General features: G+C 38.6%; 1 protein-coding gene across 2 annotated transcripts in view; it reads left to right on the top strand.

Annotated features, from left to right (window-relative positions):
• LOC110018923 (probable RNA-dependent RNA polymerase 5) overlaps positions 1–22,534 on the top strand; it is a gene marked incomplete at its 5' end in the record, with an annotated part of 126,057 nt that overhangs the window by 49,293 nt on the left and 54,230 nt on the right. For both annotated transcript variants that reach the window (XR_002293409.1, XM_020716400.1), the window contains 2 exon segments: positions 16,827–16,901; positions 17,001–17,072. Coding sequence is in view for 1 of the 2 variants with exons in the window: in XM_020716400.1 (XP_020572059.1) it covers positions 16,827–16,901; positions 17,001–17,072 (147 nt within the window).

Raw genomic sequence — 22,534 nt, 5'->3', positions numbered from 1 at the left:
CTTTCATCATCAATTTTCACCCTGCCCCAAAGGTCATATAAATTATCGATAAAGGTTGGACTTTCCTCAACATAGCAGTTGTCGACAACTCTCATCATTCCCACGGTTTTCTAACGTTCTGTCACCACCTAATTCCAACGATTTCTAGAGCTTCATCCCTATATAAAATTATTTTGCATGATCTACGCCTTCGATGGCACTTGAAATGATGAAAGCATGAAAAATGAGTCAAAAGTCAAATTCAAAAGGTGAGGAAAGAAATGAAAGCTTCAAATATCGTGAATCACGAATAGGGAGGTGGAAGGTCGGGGAAGAGGAGAAATTTGGTTGTGGGAGAGGAAATCGGGAGGAAGGGAAAGAATGCACAGGCTGTGGAGCCATATTCGAACTAAATATCACAAATGAAAGGTGGGTAACTACAATTCTGCAGGATTAAGGGAGGAAATTAGGATTTAAATAAGTTTAATTAATTTAATTAAACATGTAACTTTGAAATTTTGTATCTCTCGAACCATTCATATTTAACACATAGTGCTTTATATAGAATTGGTCGATTTCATACATCGTATTTTATAAAATTATTTTGATCAAATTTCGGGAAATGAAAAATATTGGGCACTTTTAAAATTTGCCGAACTTTACCTAGTATGTTGAAATTTTGGTGTTGCAACTCTCCCCTCATAAAAATTTTTTCCTTGAAATTTCCGACTTTATTGGAATTGGAATGGACATTTCCATAACATTTCTTCTTTTTCCCATGTTGCTTCCTTTTCAGGTCCGTGCTTCAACTTTATCTTCATAAAAGGGATTTATCTGTTTTGGAGGTTCTTAACATCAGTTGCTAAATCTTTTCAGGCTCTTCAATATATGTTAGATTTTTTTTTGTACTTCAATATTTTCATGTGAAATTCTCTCCTCTGAATTTGAAACTTATTTTCTTAACAGAGAAATGTGAAGCACATTGTGTGTATCTAAGCAGGAAACGCTAATTTGTAGGCAAATAGACCAATCCTTTCTATAAGTTTAAAAGAACCAATATATGTGGGACTTAGCTTGCTTCCTTGATAAAATCTAGTTGTACCTTTCATTGGTCTGTCTTTCAAAAATACGAAATCTCTAACTTTAAATTTGATTGCTTTGTGCTTTGGATTGTAGTATTTTTGTTGTCGATCTTGTGCAGCTTTCATTTTATCTCTAATTAATATGATTTTTCATGTGGCTTTATCAACTAGCTTCAGACCTAACATTTGACGTTCACCAAGTATAACCCAATTGAGTGGAGTTCCGTACTTTCTATCATACAGAGCTTTATAAGGAGCCAATTTGATGCTGTATTGATAGCTATTGTTGTAAGCAAACTCGATCATTGAAATACGTTCTTCCTCTTTGTTTGCAAGCAGAATAAAGAACGTCAATGCTAACAAACGTTCTTTGGAGTAGGTCATTCCACATTTGCCGTCACCTTCAGAAGAATCTAATGACATTCCCTAACTATTGATAATGTGTCCCAAAGATGCAATGTTTTGCAGTCAAAATTAACATTTCAAAAATTTTGCATATAATTGATTGTCTCAACAACTCTAATACCATCTTCAAATGTTTGACATGATCTTCATTAGATTTTAAATAAATGAAAATCTCGTCGATGAAAATAATAACAAACTGATCCATGTATGGCTTGAAGATTCGATTCATCAGATCCATGAAAATTGCAGGAGCATCGGTTAAGCCAAAAGGAATAATTAAAAATTCATAATGACCATATCTGGTCCCAAAAGCTGTCTTAATTATTTCTTCCTCACCGACTCTAATTTGAGGATATCCTAATCTCAGAACAATTCAAGACACTACAGTTGCACTTTTTAATTGATCAAATTGATCATCAATCTTAGGCAAAGGATATTTGTTTTTTATTGTCACCTTGCTCAACTCTCTGTAATCAATACATAACTGCATTGATCCATCATTTTTCTTAACGAACAATATTGAAATTGCTCCACGATGAATTATTTGGCTTGATATTTGGCTTGATAAAACCTTTATCAATCAGTTCCTGCAACTGACATTTCAATTTATGCAATTTCTTCGGAGCCATCTTATATGGGGATTTGAACATTGCAGATGTTCCTTGCTGCACATCAATACCAAATTCAACTTCTCGTTCTGGCAGTAGTTCTAACAATTCTTCAGGAAATAAATTGCAAAATTCTGAAACCACTGAGATGTTCTTCGATTCCCTTACATCTTTATTTAGGGCTTCTAATTTTGCCAAAAATATCAATTCACTACTTCGCAAATACTTCCCAACTTTCTCTGCATTAATCAAGGAAGATTGTGTATTTCTAGCACATAATATATAAAATGGTTTTTCATTACGATATTTTTGTTTCACCCATCTTTTCCAACATTCAATTATTGCAAAATGATTTACAAATCATTCATCCCTTAAATAACATCAAAGGTTTGAATTGATATGATAATCAACTTTGTTGGCAATTTCTTATAATGAACATGAACATGCACTACACATTTTCTATTAACGTAAAATCTTTTTCCCAAAGGCATAACAACACAAATAGCAGGAATAAAAATGTATAATATCAACATGTAAACTGGCAACAAACTCATCATAAATAAAGGAATGCGATGCACATGAATCAAATATATTAGTATCAGACTGATCTTGAATTAAGAGCGTATCTGTAACCACTTTTTCAGATTCTTTGGCTTCTTTTGTGGTAATTATAAAAACTCGAGCCTTCACTAGTTGTTCAGTTCTGCATTCTGAAGTTTCTATCTTTGCTTGCATTGACGACTTTCCTAAAAATTGAGTTTTGTAGTGTTGATTGCCTTGCCCCTTACCAAATTTTTTTTGAACTATCCCTGTTCTTGGATTGCTTGTGGTCTTCTATCTTTTTTTTTTTCTAAGGACATCTCATTTGAATGTGTCATCGCTGTCCGCATTTGTAATATTTTTCAGAACCAATCAAACACTGCCCAAAATATTTTTTTCCACACTTTTCACAAACTGGCTTTTCTATCTGTTGTTGCTTCTATTGACTTTCTGATTTAATTTTTTTTGCTTTGGAAGCCTTCTCTTTTGCCAAAATTCTTTTTCTTGCTTGTTTGAGGCTGCCACTGCTGACTGGAACTTCTTGCCCTTTCAACAAGCACAAAGAAATCTCTGATTTCAAATGAAGCTAATGCAAAATTCAACTGATCTATGAGATCGTGCAAAAATCTATGACACTTTTCCTCGTATGTGCTGACATAGTGGAGTGCATATCTGTAAAATAAGTAAATTCTGCCTCATATTGCATAATAGTTTTGGACCTCTAAGTTAGATTGAAGAACTTATCTTGCGGTGCTAATCTGGTTAAAGACAGAATAAACCAACCTTTAAAATGTTTAACAAACTCATCCTATTAAATTTGTGGTAGAGCTGTCAGCTGCAATTTTTTTCTATGCTGCGTTTGCCACCACTTTCTGTTTTGCCTTCTAGTATGAATGTAGTTAGTACCATTTTTCTGTTTTCTGGACAGATCATACCATCCATAATTTTTCCAATCTTCAGGAGTCAATCTTCATCAAATGTAGGATCAATAACACCCTTAAATGCATTGTTGACCTCGCTTTCGATCGATGTGTAGTTTTCCCCTCCTTAGTAGCCTAGGATCTAGCCGTAGGACCTTTCTGTCGACTACTCCTAGAAAAATAGTAAAGGAGCCCTCCCCGTTAGCAATTCTGGACTTTTCTTCGCTCGACTTGACGTTCCATGTAGTAGTCTGGACCGCTATTATTTAGCAGGTAAGACTACTCCGAAGGAACTCAGGGAGCATTCCTATAGGACTGCCGGCCTTAGGATTGACTCTACTCGTTGATTTGGCACCGCTGCGCTCTCTGCCGTACTGTTTAATCGAATTCGAGCCAAAATTTTCATAGTATTCGGACCGCGACGCATTTTGTAGCCCGATCGACGATACGGTGCTCGGACGACTCCGGATGACGAAACGGACTGCGCTGATGCGTCCGGAACATTGATTTTGCTTAGGGGGATGTTCGTTTCATTGCAACGGCACGTCTTGGGGAAAACTACACATTTAAGTGTTAATTATAATAATAAATAATATTTTATTATGATTATTATTACAATTAATAATATTTATTAATCCCTAAACCTAAATCGATCTTTCCCCCTCCTCCCTTATTTCTCTCGAACCCGCGGGCCTCAGCCCTAACGTGGCTCGTTCACTCGATCCGTCTCTCGCCCGTCTATGCTGGACTCCCACGCTCGTCCCTCTCGCACACGAGACAATCTCGCCGACGACCCATCCCCTTATCATTGTCGTGGATCCTATCCCCTGCGAGGATCTTACCCTCTGCTTCTCGAGCCGCCCGCATGGAGGGTCTGCTCCGAAAACTCTGTTTTTTTTTCTCACTCACTTCTTTGATCTTCTGGTGCTTGAATCGGTTTCCTCCTGCTGTTGGGAGAGGAATTGAAGTTGGGGAGTGCGTTAAGAATTCTTGTGTTACTTTCTTTTTGCTTCAAGGAGATACCTCTTCCCCTTTTGTGTCTTGCCCTGTTTTCGGTTTTGCTATATGCCGAGTCTTTGTTAGCTTTGTACAATGGATAATGTGACATTTTAACTTAGTGTCGCACTTATATTTTTGAAAGGCATGTTACTCCGACATCTAGAAATGGAAGTACGAGCATGTTCTAGGGATTGGATTTTATTACTTGCTTAAGATGATGGAAATATAGCATGGTATAAGTTTTTCTCTTTTTCTCTATTTTCTTGAGATGAAGTTATGACATATTTCCATTACTGTGAATAAGAAGGTTGAAACATGGCTTTGAGACAATGTTAGCTCCTCTTGCAAGCATGTTAGGATGTGTATCATGAAGCTTTTCATTTATTCTTATCTAGCATGAGACATTGGAAGGTTTATTTGGTCTTTCATGCATGTGGGGGCTCGATTTTGGCTTCCTGTGGCTTTCCCTTACTCGAAATGCATGCTAGGAAAAAGTTTATATTGATTTGAAAAAGTTCTACAGTTGTTCTTATTTGAAGCATGTGGTGGCCCTATGTTTTGATATTTTGAAGGCATGAAGGTGTTTTTCTAACTGTTATGGTGGGCTGATTTTGAGCCTTTGCTGCGCCTTGATTTTTTTTTTTGGCCCATGCTGGTTTTCGGTTTTCTCAAGGATGACTGAGTTTGGATTTATTGCCATAAACTGCATTTGTAGCTTATAAAATGTTTGTTTCTAGCCTCCATTGGGGCTCGGTTTTCACCTTGAAAGGGCATGGGATGTTGGTTTTATTGAGGCTTGGCTTTTGGTTTTGGTTAAAACATTGTCCTAACTGTTTAAGCTTCATGTATGGGCTTTGAAGGGTTTGCTTTTGGCTTTGTTCGGGGGCTCGGTTTGCTTGCCTTGACTCCTGTCCGAGAGCCTGTTGCGGTGTTTGTTCTTGCCCCTGCTCAAGAGTCGTAGGGGGTTCAATTTTATTCGCTTTAACCCCTATTTGGGGTTCGGTTTCTGTCTGGTTCTGCTCCTACCCAAAAGGTAGCTAATCTTACCCCTACCCGTGAGCTTGCTGGCAATCCCTTAGGGTTGTTTGGCTCCTCCTACACAGAGTGGCTTGGGTGTTGATTGATGAGTCAAGTTTAAATGTATGTCTTTGCCTTACCTATAAAGTGAGATGATTGAAGAATGGGTTGATCAAATTTCCTTATGTCCTACTTGGTGAAATTGGAGTCGGTTTGGAGGATTTGTGAGGGTTTGTCCATTCACTCTCCTATGTATATCGAATATCTTCATATAATTGACTTGGGTTGCCTTTGGTCGGGCTTTAGCTGCTGTCCCTTGCTGCCTTTAGCCGTGAACCTCTTTTGGCCTTGGGTTGCTTTAGCCGTATGTCTTACTTGTGCCCTTGGTTACTTTAGCCGTGAGCCTTACTTGTGCCTTGGGTTGCCTTTGGTCGTGGGCTTTAGCAGCTATCCCTTGCTGCCCTTAGCCGTGAGCTTTAATAGCTTCCCCCTTTCCTTTTTGTTGCCTTGGCCGAGAGCCTTACTTGCTGTTCATCTCTTTGTATTGACCCTGGTCGTGAGCATTTATTTGGTTTTATGGGAAGATTTTATTTATTTGATATATGAGGCTATTGATTAATTCGAAGGTTGGAAGATTCCGATTTCTTGCATGAGTTTGGGAGTACTAGTGGTGGTATTCTTCGAGTCATTTTTCTTTTCTGAAGTTTGGGAGATTTCTAAGTCTCATTTTGGAAAAGCATTTGGTTGACTTGATCCTACATCTTTGGGGTTTAAAAAATCAGCGCAAAGTGACCCTTTATGTTTTTTTTAGGAAAGACCTTGGGCCCTACTTTTCCCGGTCTTTTCAATAGGAGTTTTGAGAACTGATCCATTCTCCTTTTCGGTGTTTTAGTTGGATCAGTGTCTCCTCTCTCTCACCCCATTTTTGTTTTTTCTTTCCTTGCTTCTTGGTTCGGTTTTTGACGCTTATGTCCCACGCATAACCGATGCATAAGTGTCCGCGTATAGCCTTTTGCTATACGTGAAACCATCGAGCAAGGTCGCAAGTAGTTTATTTTGGGGCGTAAGGTGGTGATAATAAAAGCACACCGAAGATAGAGCAGAAGGATACCCTATCCTATAACATCAAGATCCAGGTATTTGACGAATAATAAGATAACGGTATCCTTCACCGACATAAGCCTTGGAGGAGTTGACTCGAACCTCCTCAGGTTGTTGGTGGTCCCACGCCCGACAGCGTGATCGACTCGTGGACAACAAAAGTTTCTAAAAAAAAAAAGTTTTGATAAACCCTCTTCAAGCAAAAACATACTTTTCTACGAAACAAAAAAAATTGATTACTCTTCTTTGCATGTTTAAAATTTATATGTATGTTAAAAACATAAAACACACTTTAAAACTGGTTGTCCACCTGACGAATATCTGTTTAGGCTGGAAAGTAGCCCTCTAGGTGATGTTCAGGACACACTTCTAGACGAGTGGCGAGTTCTATACATTCGGGTGATTGAGTAGCCTTCGTGGACCCTCGAGTACATATATATATATCTGAGCCTACTACACGAGTGCTTGCGGTCCCCCTTTGCCTAAACTTTTTTTTTGTTTTATCGAAGCTTTGGACAGAACACTCGTGCTTCTTTTCTTTTCTTTGAGATTTCTCCGAAATTTTGAGGATTTTTACTTGAATCTTTTCTCGGTCATGAGTCGTTGTTACACTGTTCTTCGGATTTCCAGGATGACGTTTCTTCCAGACTTCGCTTTTTTGCAGTGCATTTCAGCTTGCTATATTTAAGAAACAGTGGATTCCACGAGCGTACAAGTTTGTTTTTATTTAAGAAACAGTGGATTCCACGGGCGTACAGGTTTGTTTTTTCATTTTCCTGTTTATACCTGCTACTGTTCTGTACAACATGTTATACTATTTCTATTTCTACCTGCTATTGTTTTTCACATACCTGCTACTGTTCTGTACAGCATGTTATACTATTTTTGTTTCTACCTGCTATTGTTTTTCATTTTTTCACAGCATGTTATACTATTTCTATTTATACCTGCTGTTGTTTTGCATAACATGTTATACTATTCCTGTTTATACCTGCTACCGTTCTATATAGCATGTTATACTGTTTCTTCTACTATACCTGCTACTGTCATGTATGACGTGCACTGTTTCTTTTATTGTGCTTTCTACTGCTTGCCCTGTACTGCACATTTTATATTGTAAAGCCTTAAGCATGTCTCCTTTCCATATAGGATGTTTAGAGGATTATTATCATAGGGCCGTTTGATTTGACATCATAATTGGACACCCTAGAAAACTTAAACTCGCCATGATAAGGAGCTTGGAACTAGCGCGGTGGGCAGCACAACCATCTTCGACAGCAGAACATGTCTTCTTCAGCTAAACCATTCATTTCCTAGAAATTAAAATAACGATCCATAGGATTTCAAGGTTGTTCGCCTAGCGCAATATAAATCCTCAACTTTTTTGTTAGGTATTCTTATGACTCTGCTGTACGATCTAAGCCCTAACTCGTTTTAGGATTCAGAGGTTGTCGTTCGTCACTGACTTAAATCCTTACATCTTCCAGGCTATTTGTGTGATCGTTTCACACGAATGTAAGCCCTAATTAAATAAAATTGGGAGGATAAAACACTTGAATATTTCTCTTCGAAACTTAAGCCAAACCATAGGACAGACAGAGAAGTCATCGAGGGTCTCCTCTGGATGATTGACATCCCCTAGTTCTTTTTTCCTTTGGATCCTGCAATAAATGTTCCAAGTTTGAACATTTCCCTTTTACACACCTCTTTGTCCGATTTCGTTGAAAGGTCCTATTCTTTTGAAGTCCTTGGAGATAATTTTTCTTAATTTTTATTGACAGTATTCTTAAGTGATTTCGGTCATTTAAGATGTAATTAACTATAGGGGTTTGCCCTTATAGGAAACTTTTCCGAACCCAGCTTAAAATAAACCCTATTTAATTTTTCATACTAAATATGAGAATTTGTCGGCAAATAAAACGGTTTCGCAGACCAAACGGACGTCATATATATCTTTAATTGTGTCTCCTCCTCAAGTCTTGTGTTTATCCCTCGGGATAGATACAGGGTTTGAGGTGGAGCGTTCTTTCATTTAAACTATGAAAAATATGGGTTCGTTCGATTTTCATATTTGATCTATATGTAAATAAAAACGTCTTTCCGAAGCGGGCGACGGAATTTCAATTCTGGTGGCCGACAGCTTCTCACGGGCAACTCCTCCCTCGCCGACAGCTTCTGGCGACTCCGCTGGGCTCCGCTGGGGATCCGCTGGGGACTAGATTCTCTCTCCATTTAAATTAGGAAATATTATCTTCATACATCGGTAATGTGTCCATGTCCCTCTTGGATCAAATTACCCTTCTTTCGTTGGTATGCTTCACCTATTTTCTTCTTGGGAAAGTACGATCAACTCTTTTCGGACTTCGGTACCATCTGTTCAATCACTTTGAATAGAGAGGTTCAGGAGGCCATTAAGGACTTTTGACCTTTTATGTGGGGTCAGACCCCCAATAGTTGTGTTGGTGGAGTTGTGTTGGTGGATTAGTTCCTAGTTCCACCTGGGCATTGTACGTTGTGAAGTCGGTCCCGCACTAGGTCCTAAACTTTACTCTCCTTTTTGTGTCATTTCGAGTTCGATTTGCTATTTCATAAGTTGAACCAAATTGTGTCGCGCTGCACTTGCTTGTTAATTTTCTTTATACTTTCAGACCATTTTTCACTAAAACTTTAAAATCTTCACCGATTAAATAATATTTACCCGATTTACAGATCTACCTCCGTCAATTTGTAGTGCTCGCACTATGATTACGAGACATTGGCCAAATAACTAAACCTAGGGTTTTCTCTTTTGAAGTTCTCGCGATGGCGTTCCCAACGCTCACCTTTTCCTGCAAATTGCCAACGGACCGTAGCGCCCGTAACGTCGCTCCCACCATCAAGTTTGGGGCAGGATTCGAAGATCTCGAGGTCATTCTCGGGAAAGCCCTTTTCGTTGTAGTGAAGGTCGCCACCGCAGAAGTTCCGGAACCTTCTGCTGAGTTCAACCTGAATTGTCTACAGGATTTCCCTTCTTACAAGAAGGAAAAGACTATCGCCACTTTGAAATCTACTAAGCCTGACTTTCCCGCTCCTGCTAAGGGAAAAAAGGAAATGATCGTCGAAAGCCCAACTGAGGAGTTCATCGTCCCACCGTCTGTGTTCGAAATTGGGTCGAGTTCGAAAGCTGCGCCATTAACACGGTCACAAAGGAGAAACCGTAATCGAAAAGTTCGCAAGACTGTTGAACTTCAGACTTATGAAGATATGACTGTTAATGTAATTCCTGATTAGGAGGAATCAGGATTATTGGATACCTCTTCGAATTTGCGAGTAAGTTCCACCCCTTAGTAAATACCAATGGACATGAAAGTATCCGAAAGATTGCCGCTGCTTTACCGTCGCCTCATGGACATGGTGGAAAGAGGAAGTAATCTACTCCTCTCACCAGAGTCAGCACAGTGTTTCAGAAATTAGCCGCCAAAGAGGATTGCTTAGTCAGTGAATTGCTTAAACGAATGGGATGTGCAGTATCTCCTCGCATGAAGAAAGAAATACTAAAGGATGTCATATCTGCTGAAGGATTACCTCCTCGCATTCCCGTCAAGTTCCGCTTGGGGAACAGAATTGACACTATCACCATCATTGGGTCGCAGGCCGTCGATCGGTTAAGTCACGGCTGGGTCCTAGAGTTCCACCAATGACCGATCATAAAGATGTTCTTAAGACCTCAAAGGAAAGGATAAGCAGGTTGCCTAGCGCTGTAGCTGGTATCCAATACAGGGAGCATGCCTCTCATCGACACGCTGATGTTTCTGTTGAGACACCCCGTTTCAAAACATCGCCATCAAGGAAAGAGGTGTGGATACTTAGGGTTGTTGCACCAATACAAGCTAGTGAGCCTATGAGTCAGAATTGTATATAAGCAGGGAGCTGAAGTACTCGGCATGATAACATCAATAACAGTTGAAGAAGGTGCATGGATAGAAGAGGTTCAACAAAAGCCTTCGGACCTCAAGGTGATACGAGGGGCAATAATTGAGAAAAAGGTCGACAGGCTCAGGGCCGAAATTTCAGCATGCCTCTCATCGACACGCTGATGTTTCTGTTGAGACACCCCGTTTCAAAACATCGCCATCAAGGAAAGAGGTGTGGATACTTAGGGTTGTTGCACCAATACAAGCTAGTGAGCCTATGAGTCAGAATTGTATATAAGCAGGGAGCTGAAGTACTCGGCATGATAACATCAATAACAGTTGAAGAAGGTGCATGGATAGAAGAGGTTCAACAAAAGCCTTCGGACCTCAAGGTGATACGAGGGGCAATAATTGAGAAAAAGGTCGACAGGCTCAGGGCCGAAATTTCGGAACTAGCCCGAGGACGTGGAATTCCCGTTGATGATGAAGATAAAGACTCTGAAGAATACTTTGAAGAGAACTGTATGGATATTAATGTCATCGAAACCAGAGCAGTTACATCTGCGCGCGACGCTCAACCCCCTACAGAAGAGAACGTCGTAGATGAGCTGCGAGCTCTCTCCCTGAGAGATGAAGAAATCAACCAAATGAAGAATAGAATGGAAGAAATGGCCGCTGTCATGACTACTATGCCCGCAGCTCAGGGACAAGGCCGAAATTTCGGAACTATCCCGAGGACGTGGAATTCCCGTTGATGATGAAGATAAAGACTCTGAAGAATACTTTGAAGAGCATCGAAACCAGAGCAGTTACATCTGCGCGCGGCGCTCAACCCCCTACTGAAGAGAACGTCGTAGATGAGCTGCGTATGACTCCCTTCCTGAGAGATGAGGAAATCAACCAAATGAAGAATAAAATGGAAGAAATGACCACTGTCATGACTGCTATGGCCGCAGCCCAGGGACAATCTCAACCACCACAATTAGCTTCTTCAGAAGTTAATCAACCAGAAATTATACAGATTGTAGATGAGAGGAGGGAAGTCGCCTCAGCTAACAGAGATGATCTACAAAAGCGGGACTCTACTCAAGGCATCAACCAGAGCAGTTACATCTGCGCGCGACGCTCAACCCCCTACAGAAGAGAACGTCGTAGATGAGCTGCGTAGGGCTCTCTTCCCGAGAGATGAAGAAATCAGCCAAATGAAGAATAGAATGGAAGAAATGACCGCTGCCATGACTGCTATAGCTGCAGCTCAGGGGTAATCTCAACGACAACAGCTAGTTCCTCCAGCAGTGACTCTCCTCCTGAGATTGATACCTAAATTTCAATTCTCATTTTCGAATCAATACCTAAATTCTGATTCTTACTTTCGAGGTCGATACTAAATTTCAACTCTCTAAGGGTGGTGCATTGGTTTTAAAGGTCGATACTAAATTTTGACTCTCCTCCTGAGATTGATACCTAAATTTCAATTCTCATTTTCGAATCACTACCTAAATTCTGATTCCTATCTTTCGAGGTCGATACTAAATTTCGATTCTCCTCTCAGGATTCCTATCTTTCGAGGTCGATACTAAATTTCGATTCTCCTCTCAGAATTCTTACCTTTCGAGGTCGATACTAAATTTCGACTCTCCTGAGATTGATACTTAAATTTCAATTCTCATTTTCGAATCAGTACCTAAATTCTGAATCCTACCTTTCGAGGTCGATACTAAATTTTGACTCTCCTCCTATGATTGATACCTAAATTTCAATTCTCATTTTCGAATCAATACCTAAATTTTGATTTGCACATTTCGAGGTCGAAACCTAAATTTTGACTCTCTTCCTGAGATTGATACATAAATTTCAATTCTCATTTTCGAATCAGTGTCTACTCTTTTCGAATCACTATCTAAATTCTGATTCCTATCTTTCGAGGTCGATACCTAAATTTCGACTCTCTTCCTGAGATTGATACCTAAATTTCAATTCTCATTTTCGAATCAGTACCTAAATTCTGATTCCTATCTTTCGAGTAAGTTTTTCCGTTGCGGATTATTTGTCGATTTTCTTGAGTTTTCCGTCGTGAGTTATTTGTCTATTTTATCGAATTTTCCAGACAATGCTTCTTTTGTTTATTCAGTGAATAATAACTAGCTTAAAGGAGCAGCAAGTTTCCAAAATATACATGCTTGATTTACAATACAACAGTTTATTTCCTGGCATCATACTGTTCTCCTGGCATGTTATACTGTTCTCCTCTTTTATTCCCTATGTTTTATTGCTTCAATATACACTATGCCTTAGTATAGGAAAACTTAGTGGTTATATAGAATTGACATTAAACCGGGAGGTGCTACGACGAAGAGTTTGGAGCGAACACCGTGGGCAGCACGCGTGGGCAGCACGACGAACAGCACGACGAAAAATAACTTCAAGATGGATCTACAACATCAAAACACATTCATAACACCGATCATTTTTCCTAGTTTAAATAACAACCCATAGGATTTTGAGTTGGTTTGCCTAACGCAGCGTAAACCCTCATATATCACTTTTAGGCTTTTGCACAACTGTGGTTGTGCAATTATAAGTCCTAGCACTTTACGATTCCGAGGTTACCTTATGGTACGGTGTAAACTTCCCTCTGCTTTTCCCATATGGTTGGGTTCGGTTTGGGCTTTCTTTTGAATCAAATTACAAATGAAAATTTTGGCGCTGTTTTCCCCATGTGATTGGGTGCGATTTTGGCTTTGTTAACCAGGAAATATGGTTCTGTTTTGTCTTTTCTTGTGGGCTCGGTTTGACCCGTTGCAGAGCACGGTTTGCCCCTTTGCTGGGCTCGATTTGTGCCTTGAGTTGGATTGGTCAGGTGTTATGGGATGAAAATGGCTTCAGTATGGATGATTTACGATAGCTTGTCCATTCACTCTATTATGTATATCAAATACAATGCAATGACGTTACTTATGGTGGTTTCCTTTTTTGCTGCCTTTGTGGCCTTCTTCTTTGCCACTACCCCTGGGCATTGCTGCAGTAGTTCTTTGGTTTTGTGACATGGTTCAGGCTTGGCTTCCTCTTGCTGCTTTTTACCCGTGACCCTTACTGATTATGGTTTATGTTGTAATTGGCTGGAATTTAATTTGCTTCTTACTTTAGCCGGGCCATGAGTTCTCCCCATTGTTCTTTTATATTAAAAATGATTGGTTCAAGCTTAAATAATGATGATGTGCTCCCTGTTTCCTTGGCCGTGAGCCTTATTTGATGTTTATGGCCTTTATGGCCTTCCTCTTGTTGTCTTTACTCGTGGGCCTATGCTGTGGTGGCTTTCCTCCTATTGCCCCTACTCATGGGTCTATTTTATGGTAACTTTTCTCTTTTTCCTGCTCTTACCCGTGAACATTTCAGTTGGGTTGATTTCTTTTGTCTTGCCTGGTTGTTTCCTGTTTTCTCCTTTGCCGTGAGTATGACTTGGTGGCTTTGGTCTGTTGTCTTTGCCGTGAGAATGGTTTGGTGGCTTGTGGACATTTCAGTTGGTTCCCTTTGTCCTGTTTGGTTGATTCTCTGTTGTTCCTGGCTAAAAACATTCATATGAGTAATTTCATGGCTTATTCGACATAAAAAGCTTTTGATTAAAGATGGGATTGAATGGATTTCATATTGGCATAGCTTTTGGAAATTTAGAAAGTTGCTTCTGATGGATTACTCTCTTTCGCTTTGTGACATATGAAAAGTTCTCGAAACTATATTTCAAGAAATCATGAATTTCATGTAAATTGAATTCATGAATGGTTTAAAAATTCATAAAATTGCCATTTGGAAAGGATACTCTTCTGGGTTGATCCAATATATAAAAGAATTATATAAAAGTTGAGAAAATGATATTCTTTTTGGATTGATTCAAGGATCCTGAGCTCTCTTTTGAGGATTGTTTCACCCTTTTTGTCTTTCGATCTTTTGGGTGGATCAATTCCTTCTCTATCTCATTCCCATTTTTATTCTTTTTTTCCTTGCTTCTTGGTTCGGTTTTCTGTGCTTATGTCCGGTACATAAGTGCTCATGTATAACCTTTTGCTATATGTGAAACCATCAAACAAGGTCGCAAGTAGGTCGGTTTTATTTTGGGGCGTCGGACGATGATGACAAAGGCACGCCGGTGGTAGAGTAGAATGATATCTCATCCTACAACACCAGGACTCAATCCTGGGGTTTGATGAACTATAGGATGAAAGTGTCATTCACCGACATAAGACTAGAGGGGGACCCGTACCTTCTTAGGTTGATCGACTTGTGGACAATTATTCCTCTTTCAAAAATTGATAAAACAAATTGATAAGAATAAATACAATATTTATAAATATATTTTCACTATAAAATTAATATAACTTTCCTTTTGTATGCCTGAAATATATATACATGCTAAAATATAAATTTTAAAATGTATTACAAATTGGTTGTCCAATTGTTGATTATCGATACTAGGCTAAGGAGTACCCTTCTAAGTTAGATTCAGTAGAATATCCAAGTGGCGGGCTTAGTAGTCTTCGACGTCCCTTGAGTACAAATATATTATATTTGAGCCTAGCCCCGACTCGAGTGCTTGCAATCCTCTCTTTTTGGATTTTTCGTATATTTTATCCAAATTTTTGGACAAAGCACTCATAGTTTTTTCTCCGGGATCTTCTCGAGGTTTTGATAGTTTTATTTGAATTGTTACTCGTCAATTTTCTAAAGTTTTTCTGTTGTGGATTATTCGTCGATTTTCTCGAGTTTTTCGTCGCGAGTTTTTTGTCGATTTTATCGAATTTTCCAGACAATGCTTCTTTTGTTTATTTAGTGAATAATATAACTAGCTTAAAGGAGCAGCAAGTTTCCAAAATATACATGTTTGATTTACAATACAACAATTTATTTCCTGGCATGTTATACTGTTCTTCTGACATGTTATACTGTTCTCCTATTTTATTCCGCATGTTTTATTGCTTTAATATATACTATGCCTTAGTACAGGAAAACCTAGTGGTTATATAAAATTGACATTAAACCTGGAGGTGCTAAGTCGAAGAGTTTGGAGCGAACACCGTGGGCAGCACGACGAGGAACAACTTCAAGATGGATCTGCAACATCAAAACACATCTATAACACCGATCACTTTTCCTAGTTTAAATAACAGCCCATAGGATTTTGAGGTGGTTTGCCTAGCGCAGCTTAAACCCTCATATATCACCTTTAGGCGTTTGCACAACTCTGGTTGTGCAATTATAAGTCGTAACACCTTGCACAACTCTGGTTGTGCAATTATAAGTCCTAACACTTTAGGTTTCCGAGGTTACCGTATGGTACGGTGTAAATCTTCCTGTCTTTTTAGGCTATTTGCACGATTAAATATCGTGCTAATGTAAGTCTTAAATTCTAAAAAAAAAATTGCAGTTGCAGGATTAAACATTGAACAATTGCAGGATTAAACATTGAACAACATCATTTCAAAAACATAAAGCCAAACAATAGGATAGTTGAGAAATCACCGGGGTCCTCTCTGGATTTGTAATATCCCCTACTCTTTATTTCATTGGATTCCTTAAAAATAGTTGTTCCTATTTGAGCAAATGCCCATTTGTTTTTTCATGTCCAATTTAGAAAACCTAGACTTTGAAATCTGGAAAGTAAAACCATTAATCTTAATCGAAGAAAACCTAAACTTTGAAATCTGGAAAGTAAAACCATTGATCTTAATCGAAAGTTTTCTTATGTGACCCCGGTCATTTAAGATGTAATTAACTATAGGGCTTGCCTCTATAGGAAATTTGGAACCCAGGTAAAATAAACCATATCGAATCCTTTATATTAAGTAGGGGAACTTGTTAGCCTCATATAAAATATTTCACAGACCAAACGAGTGTTACAAATTCTTTAGTTAAGGTGATTAAGCCTACTACAAGTGATATGTTTATTCTTGGGAATAAGTATATTACTTGTGGTATCGTGCTCAGTCATCCAAACTATCTAAAATATGAGACTCGTTTAGTCTTATCTATTTTAAAATTAAAATGTTACTTTCATAAATTATATTTACATCAAAACTATTTTCATATTTATAAAACTTATCCCATTCTTCAAAAATCACCAAGTTTTAAAGTTTTAAAATTAAAAACGGACAACAAAAATGAGATGAAATTTCAAATTTCCCTTCCTGATTTTTTCTTACACCAATTTATTTTCTAGTTTTCCACGTCACACTAATTAATCTTTGTTTTTTTCGGCCCTCAACATGATTATTGCAACAATGCATGCAGAAAGTTCTTGATGGATTTAAGAGTTTGGATAGAACTTTAAACACTGCAGAGTACATTTCTAGCACCGTTGAACCGGTATGTATAGCATATGATCATATTTTGTAAATATAAAATATTTGAATTTCTAATGCACAATTCATAACTGAAACTTTTTTTCTGCTTCATTCTGTGCAGCCACTTCTTATTCAATTTCGATTGTTCCACAATGGCTGTGCTGTGAAAGGAACACTTCTTGTAAATAAACAGGTACTAATAAATTTCCAACAAGCTATTTGTGCTTTTTATCTTTGCAGTATATCAGAATATTTAATCATGAGTTTAATATTGTGTAATGTGGGATTGATAAGTCCTTTTTTTGAAAGCATAGTAAATTTTTTTATCAGTTAGGGAACATAGCAATAATATGAGACAATTGCATAACTTCGCTAGATTGATGGTATTTAAAAGAAAATATTCTGACAAAGCCTTTTTGGGACAAAGGAACCAAGTTGTATAAATAGAATCCAAAGATCCTCATTAAAAATATCTAATTTGTTGCCTGGTTTATTTTGAAGTGTGATAATATAATTTCATGCCAATCTTATAAAATTTGAAACTTTTTTCATGTAACGCTTCTAAATTAAGAGGTTCACATTAGCTGAAGAAGATAGAGAGCCTGGACTAGAGCACAAGCAGGAATAACGTTGATGTCAAGGACTCTTGGTGGGTTTGAATTTCTGATCATGTGAGTAGTTGTGATGTCATTCTTATCACTTGGCTAGAAACACATGATGACACTAATTCCAATGCAATATTAACTTGTGCAAGATGTAGCTTAGAACGAAGTGACCATTTAAGCTTGTGCATTTTTGGATACCTTGGCAATTTAGCTAGCTGAAAATATCTCACCATCTTGAAATTAGATAATTGAACGTATTGTTAATTACCACTTGACATACTAATTTTTTTGTGGTCCTTTTGTCATAATTTATTTGCATTGATCCTATTCCTTTTCTAATTAAGCATATTTCACTCAATGAATTGTGTGTGTGTGTTTATAAATCACGATGTCCATTATCACTTTTCTAGGGTTTTCTCTGGCGACTTCATGGCGGTTCGGGTAACCGTAGCTGTTTGTCGACTCATCGTCCTCGAAGAGGAAGGGTGGGGGACCGCGTCGCTTCTTTCGTCGCCTCTTCAAGCCCTAGCTTCTCGCTCAATTGCATCATTCTTTGTTCTCGACGCCTCGTCGTACTTGAAGAAGGGAAGGGAAGCGTTGTAGCATGTTCAGGTTTCGTCGCCACCCTAGCCTTCCTCTTTCGGTCTGTTTTTCTTGCTTAGATGGGTGCACTCCTTCCTTTTTTGGTTGAACCCGACTAAACCTCTTTCACACATGTGCTGGGTAACTATCTGGTGGAGTCAGTTGTTATTTTCCCGTCGAGTTATAAAGAATGTTGTGATGGTATAAATGACTGCCCCTTTGTTAAGAAGACAAGTAGGAAGGGTGAGAGAACAATTTTTTTTCTCTGATTCAGAAATTTCAACTTTAGCTGAGATATGCAATTCTCTGGGAGTGCTACTGATCTTATCAGATGATTTCTCCTTATATGATAACGTAATCTCAATGTGAGAATCGATTACTTTAAATCTTGTAAATGATAAATAATTTCAAGACAATAAAGTCAATGTTCTTTTTATTGAAAATCTTTTCGGAGAAGTTGAAAAGAAAATATGGATTCAGTGGAGAATGACCTTCCAAGATGAGTATGAAGCACTTGTAAATATTGCGGATGACCCGCAGAATATTATATCTCAGATCCGAAGAATTATTCTTATGAAAGACTCATTCCAAGGCTCGACGGAAGAACAAAATTGAGCCTACCTAGATTTGGAGCGGCTGTCATGTAACGAAATTAAAAATATGTTTGAATTCATAAATAACTATAAGGTGCTCGCTTTCAAGTCAGGAAGAATGTTTATCAATCCAGAATTATCAGACAAATTTTTTCGAAAGATGGGCAATGAGATTGAGGGAGCCTTTAAGGCTAAATACACACGTAACACAATTGGTATTTGTTGACCTCATTTTCGGTCGATGTGTAGTTTTCTCCTTCTTAGTAGCCTAGGATCTAGCAGCCAGGGAGCTAGCCGTAGGACCTTTCTGCCGACTACTCCTAGAAAACTAGTGAAGGAGTCATCCGCGTTAGCAATTCTGGGTTAGCAATTCTGAACTTTTCTTCGCTCAACTTGACATTCCATGTAGTAGTCTTGACTGCTATTGTTTAGCAGGTAAGGCTACTCTGAAGGAACTCAGGGAGCATTCCTATAGGAGCATTCCTATAGGACTGGGAGCATTCCTATAGGACTGCCAGCCTTAGGATTGACTCTACTCGTTGATTTGGCGCCGCTGCGCTCTCCGTCGTCCTGTTTAATCGAATTTGAGTCAATTTTCGTAGGATTCGGACCGCGACGCTTTTTTTTTAGCCCGATCGGCGTTTAGCCCGTTCGGTGATGAGGTTGCCCGGACAACTCCGGATGACGAAACGGACTGCGCAGATGCGTCCGGAATGTCGATTTTGCTTAGGGGGGACGTTCGTTTTATAGCGACGGCGCGTCTTGGGTAAAATATCTATTTAAGTGTTAATTATAATAATAAATAATATTTAAGTTATTATTATTATTATTATTATTAATAACTTAGTTTAAAACCCCTGCCTCAAAAGCTTGTGAGCTGTTCCTTGGCTTTGAATGGTTATGTTTTATCTTGAAATGACTGGAATTTTAATTTCTGCTAAAGATCGGATTTTAATCTATGCTCAGGCTTTGTCTTGGCCTTGAACGACTCAGTTTTGGGTCTTTGTGGGTAATCGGTTTTCATTACAGGAGCATGAGATGTTAATTTTTGTTGAGGATGGGCTTTTGGTTTTGGTTAGAACGTCCTACTAACTGTTTAAACTTCACGTATGAGCTTTGAAGGATTTGCTTTTGGCTCTGTTTGCGGGGCTTTGTTCACTTGCTTTAGCTCTTATCCGATAGGCCGTTTCTGGTGTTTATTCCTACCCCTGCTCTATAGCTGTGTGAGGGTTTGGTTTCATTTGCTTTGGCCCCTGCTGGGTTCGGTTTTTGCATCTTATGAATGTCCTTTGGCTTAATTATACATATTGTGGAAAAGTTTATTTTGGATTTGGATCTCCATAGCTTGTTCTTGTTTGAGACATATGACCGCCCTATATTTTGATGTCTTGAAGGCATAAAGATGTTTTCTAGTCCTTGTTGTGGCCTGGGTTCGAGCTTTAGCTGTGACTCGGTTTGGCTCTGACTGTGGCTCGATTTTGCCTTGTTCTGCCCCTACTCGAGAGGTGGTTTGGGTTCTGATTTCTGTTGGCCCTAACTCCTATGGTTTGAAAGTTTATAAGGCTGCAGTTTGATGTTTGCTTGGTCCCTAGCCGTGGGTTTGTGATGTGGTTGAGTTAGCCTCCCCCTTTGGTCCTGCCCGTGAGCTCACCATTAGGATTTGCTCCTCTTGCAGTCCTGACTTGTGAGGCCTATTGGAGTTTGTTTGTTGTGATTCGGTCCTTCTCGTTGGGCTTGAATGACTTGAATGTTATTGATGAATCAAGTTTGTCATCCCAAAAATTACAATTATCTCATTTATCCCCTTATGTATGTCGAAGGAATATAGTAGCAAGTGGTGGTTCTTTTGGTTGCCTCAGTTGTGAGCCCCTTATGTCTTGGGTTGCTTCAGCTGTGAGCCTTGTTGTGTCTTGGGTAGTCTTTGGTCGTGGGCTTTAGCAGCTGTCCTTTTGTTGCTTTAGCCAAGAGTCTTAGCTGCTGTTCGTCTCTTTGTATTGAGCTTGACCGTAAGCTTCTTTGGGAGATTTCTGAATTTCATTACGGGAGAATACTTGATTGAAACTAAAGCATATCTTTGGGGTTTGAAAAATCAGCGCAAAGTAGCTTTTTATGGTTGTTGGGAAAGACCTCAGACACTATTTTTGCAGGTTTTTTAGATAGGAGTTTTGAGAACTGATCCATTCTCCTTTTCGGTGTTTTAGATGGATCAGTGTCTCCTCTCTCTCACCCCATTTTTGTTCTTTTCTTTCTTTGTTTTTTTGTTCGGTTTTTGGATGAATTAGTTTGAAGAATTTTGAGATATTAAAACTAATATTCTTATGTAATGAATTGGATAATGTAAAAGAATGAGATGCATTAAATATTATATGTGCCAAATAAGAGCAATCCTATTCTTTACCTTTTGGTCGAGGCATAAAAAACATTGAGTAATCCTATACTTGTTTACTAAATCCGTGGCTAGGCTGGGAGGATACCAGCTCTCCGGAGCTCTCACGTTCCCCTCACCTGAGGGCTAACATCTCCGCTTCAGTACTCAAACAATAGGACCGAATTGGGGATTTTAGTCTGTCACCCTAAAATCTCCAATTCTACGTCCATCGAAGTATATTTCCCTATTTATTTGCATTCAACTCCCATGAACTTTCTACTTTGTTGAGAATTACACAGCCTTCTCGGGTCTTAATGCAATTACAACAAATTTTAACGTTACAACAGACTTTTGTTGTAATTTAAATAAACTGCAAGTAAAAACCATCACATTGATAATTAAATCTGCTCCTAACATGTAATCTTAAACATGAAACCTACTCATTGTAATAGAAAAGTAAAAGTAAAAGAATGCCATAATCTTCTCATGCTACTATTTCCAAAAAAAGAAGAAAGAGTAAGAGAAATATATCATAATGCTTGAAGAAAACATAATGAAAAACTTCATTACATCAAAGAAAATCCGCTAAATAAGTGCTTAAAAAATCATATAAGATAATGAAGAATACAATACTTAGCTTTTTCCATTGAAAGAAAGAAAATCTCTCCCACAAAGTCTCCCGTCGATCCATGCAATGTTAGAACATCTCCTTACAAATTCTCTCAGAATCCCCTCCAATTTCTCTAAAAAGATAGAAATCTACATTTCTACTCCTATTCTAAGAAACCTAAACTTTCTCTACACTTTTCCTAACATTCCTCTCATAAAAATCCCCTTTTCCTAACCTAAATTCGTTCTTTTAAAGTGTAGGGACAAAGTTTAAAGAGTTGCCACAAGCACCGAGAGTTGCCACAAGCACCCTTCCAAAAAGAGTTCAAATACATTGAATTTCAGCCCATAACTGTCAAAAGTCTGTCCATAGTCGTCCCAGGCGTCGTCGGCGGGCTCGAGGGCGCCGTCAGCGAGCTCGGGGTTGGCGCCGTCGGCGGGCAAACTGCGCAGCTCCACCATTTCGCTCTGTTTGGTTTCGTTTTTGCTCCGTTTCGCCTCATTTCAGTTGCGTTGTGTTCATAACAGATAGCCACACAAAATAAGCATAAAAATAACATTTCTTTAAAGTGTAATCTCATTCAAAAATATGCAAGAAGTGTAAAAGAGATTAAGCATCGAAAGACTTATCGAAAGGTGATAGAGCAAAATTTCATTTCTTCCTCGTTTTTGCTCTAAATTGCACCATTTTTGTTTCTTTTTCCTCCAATAATCATAATTCATCATACCTGCAACAAAACATAAAAAATACTCTTTTTTAAAGTGCAATATCATCTAAATCAGTGTAAAATAGGTATGAAAATCTAAACATATTTTCTTTTGGTCAAAATCCCCCAAACTTAACTATTACTTGTCTTTAAATAATTTTAATACTACATAAAAGTTATGATCTATTGTA

Source organism: Phalaenopsis equestris, unplaced genomic scaffold, assembly GCF_001263595.1.
Source record: "Phalaenopsis equestris unplaced genomic scaffold, ASM126359v1 Scaffold000036, whole genome shotgun sequence".
NCBI lineage: Eukaryota > Viridiplantae > Streptophyta > Magnoliopsida > Asparagales > Orchidaceae > Phalaenopsis > Phalaenopsis equestris.
This window is presented reverse-complemented; position numbering and strand designations above follow the sequence as displayed.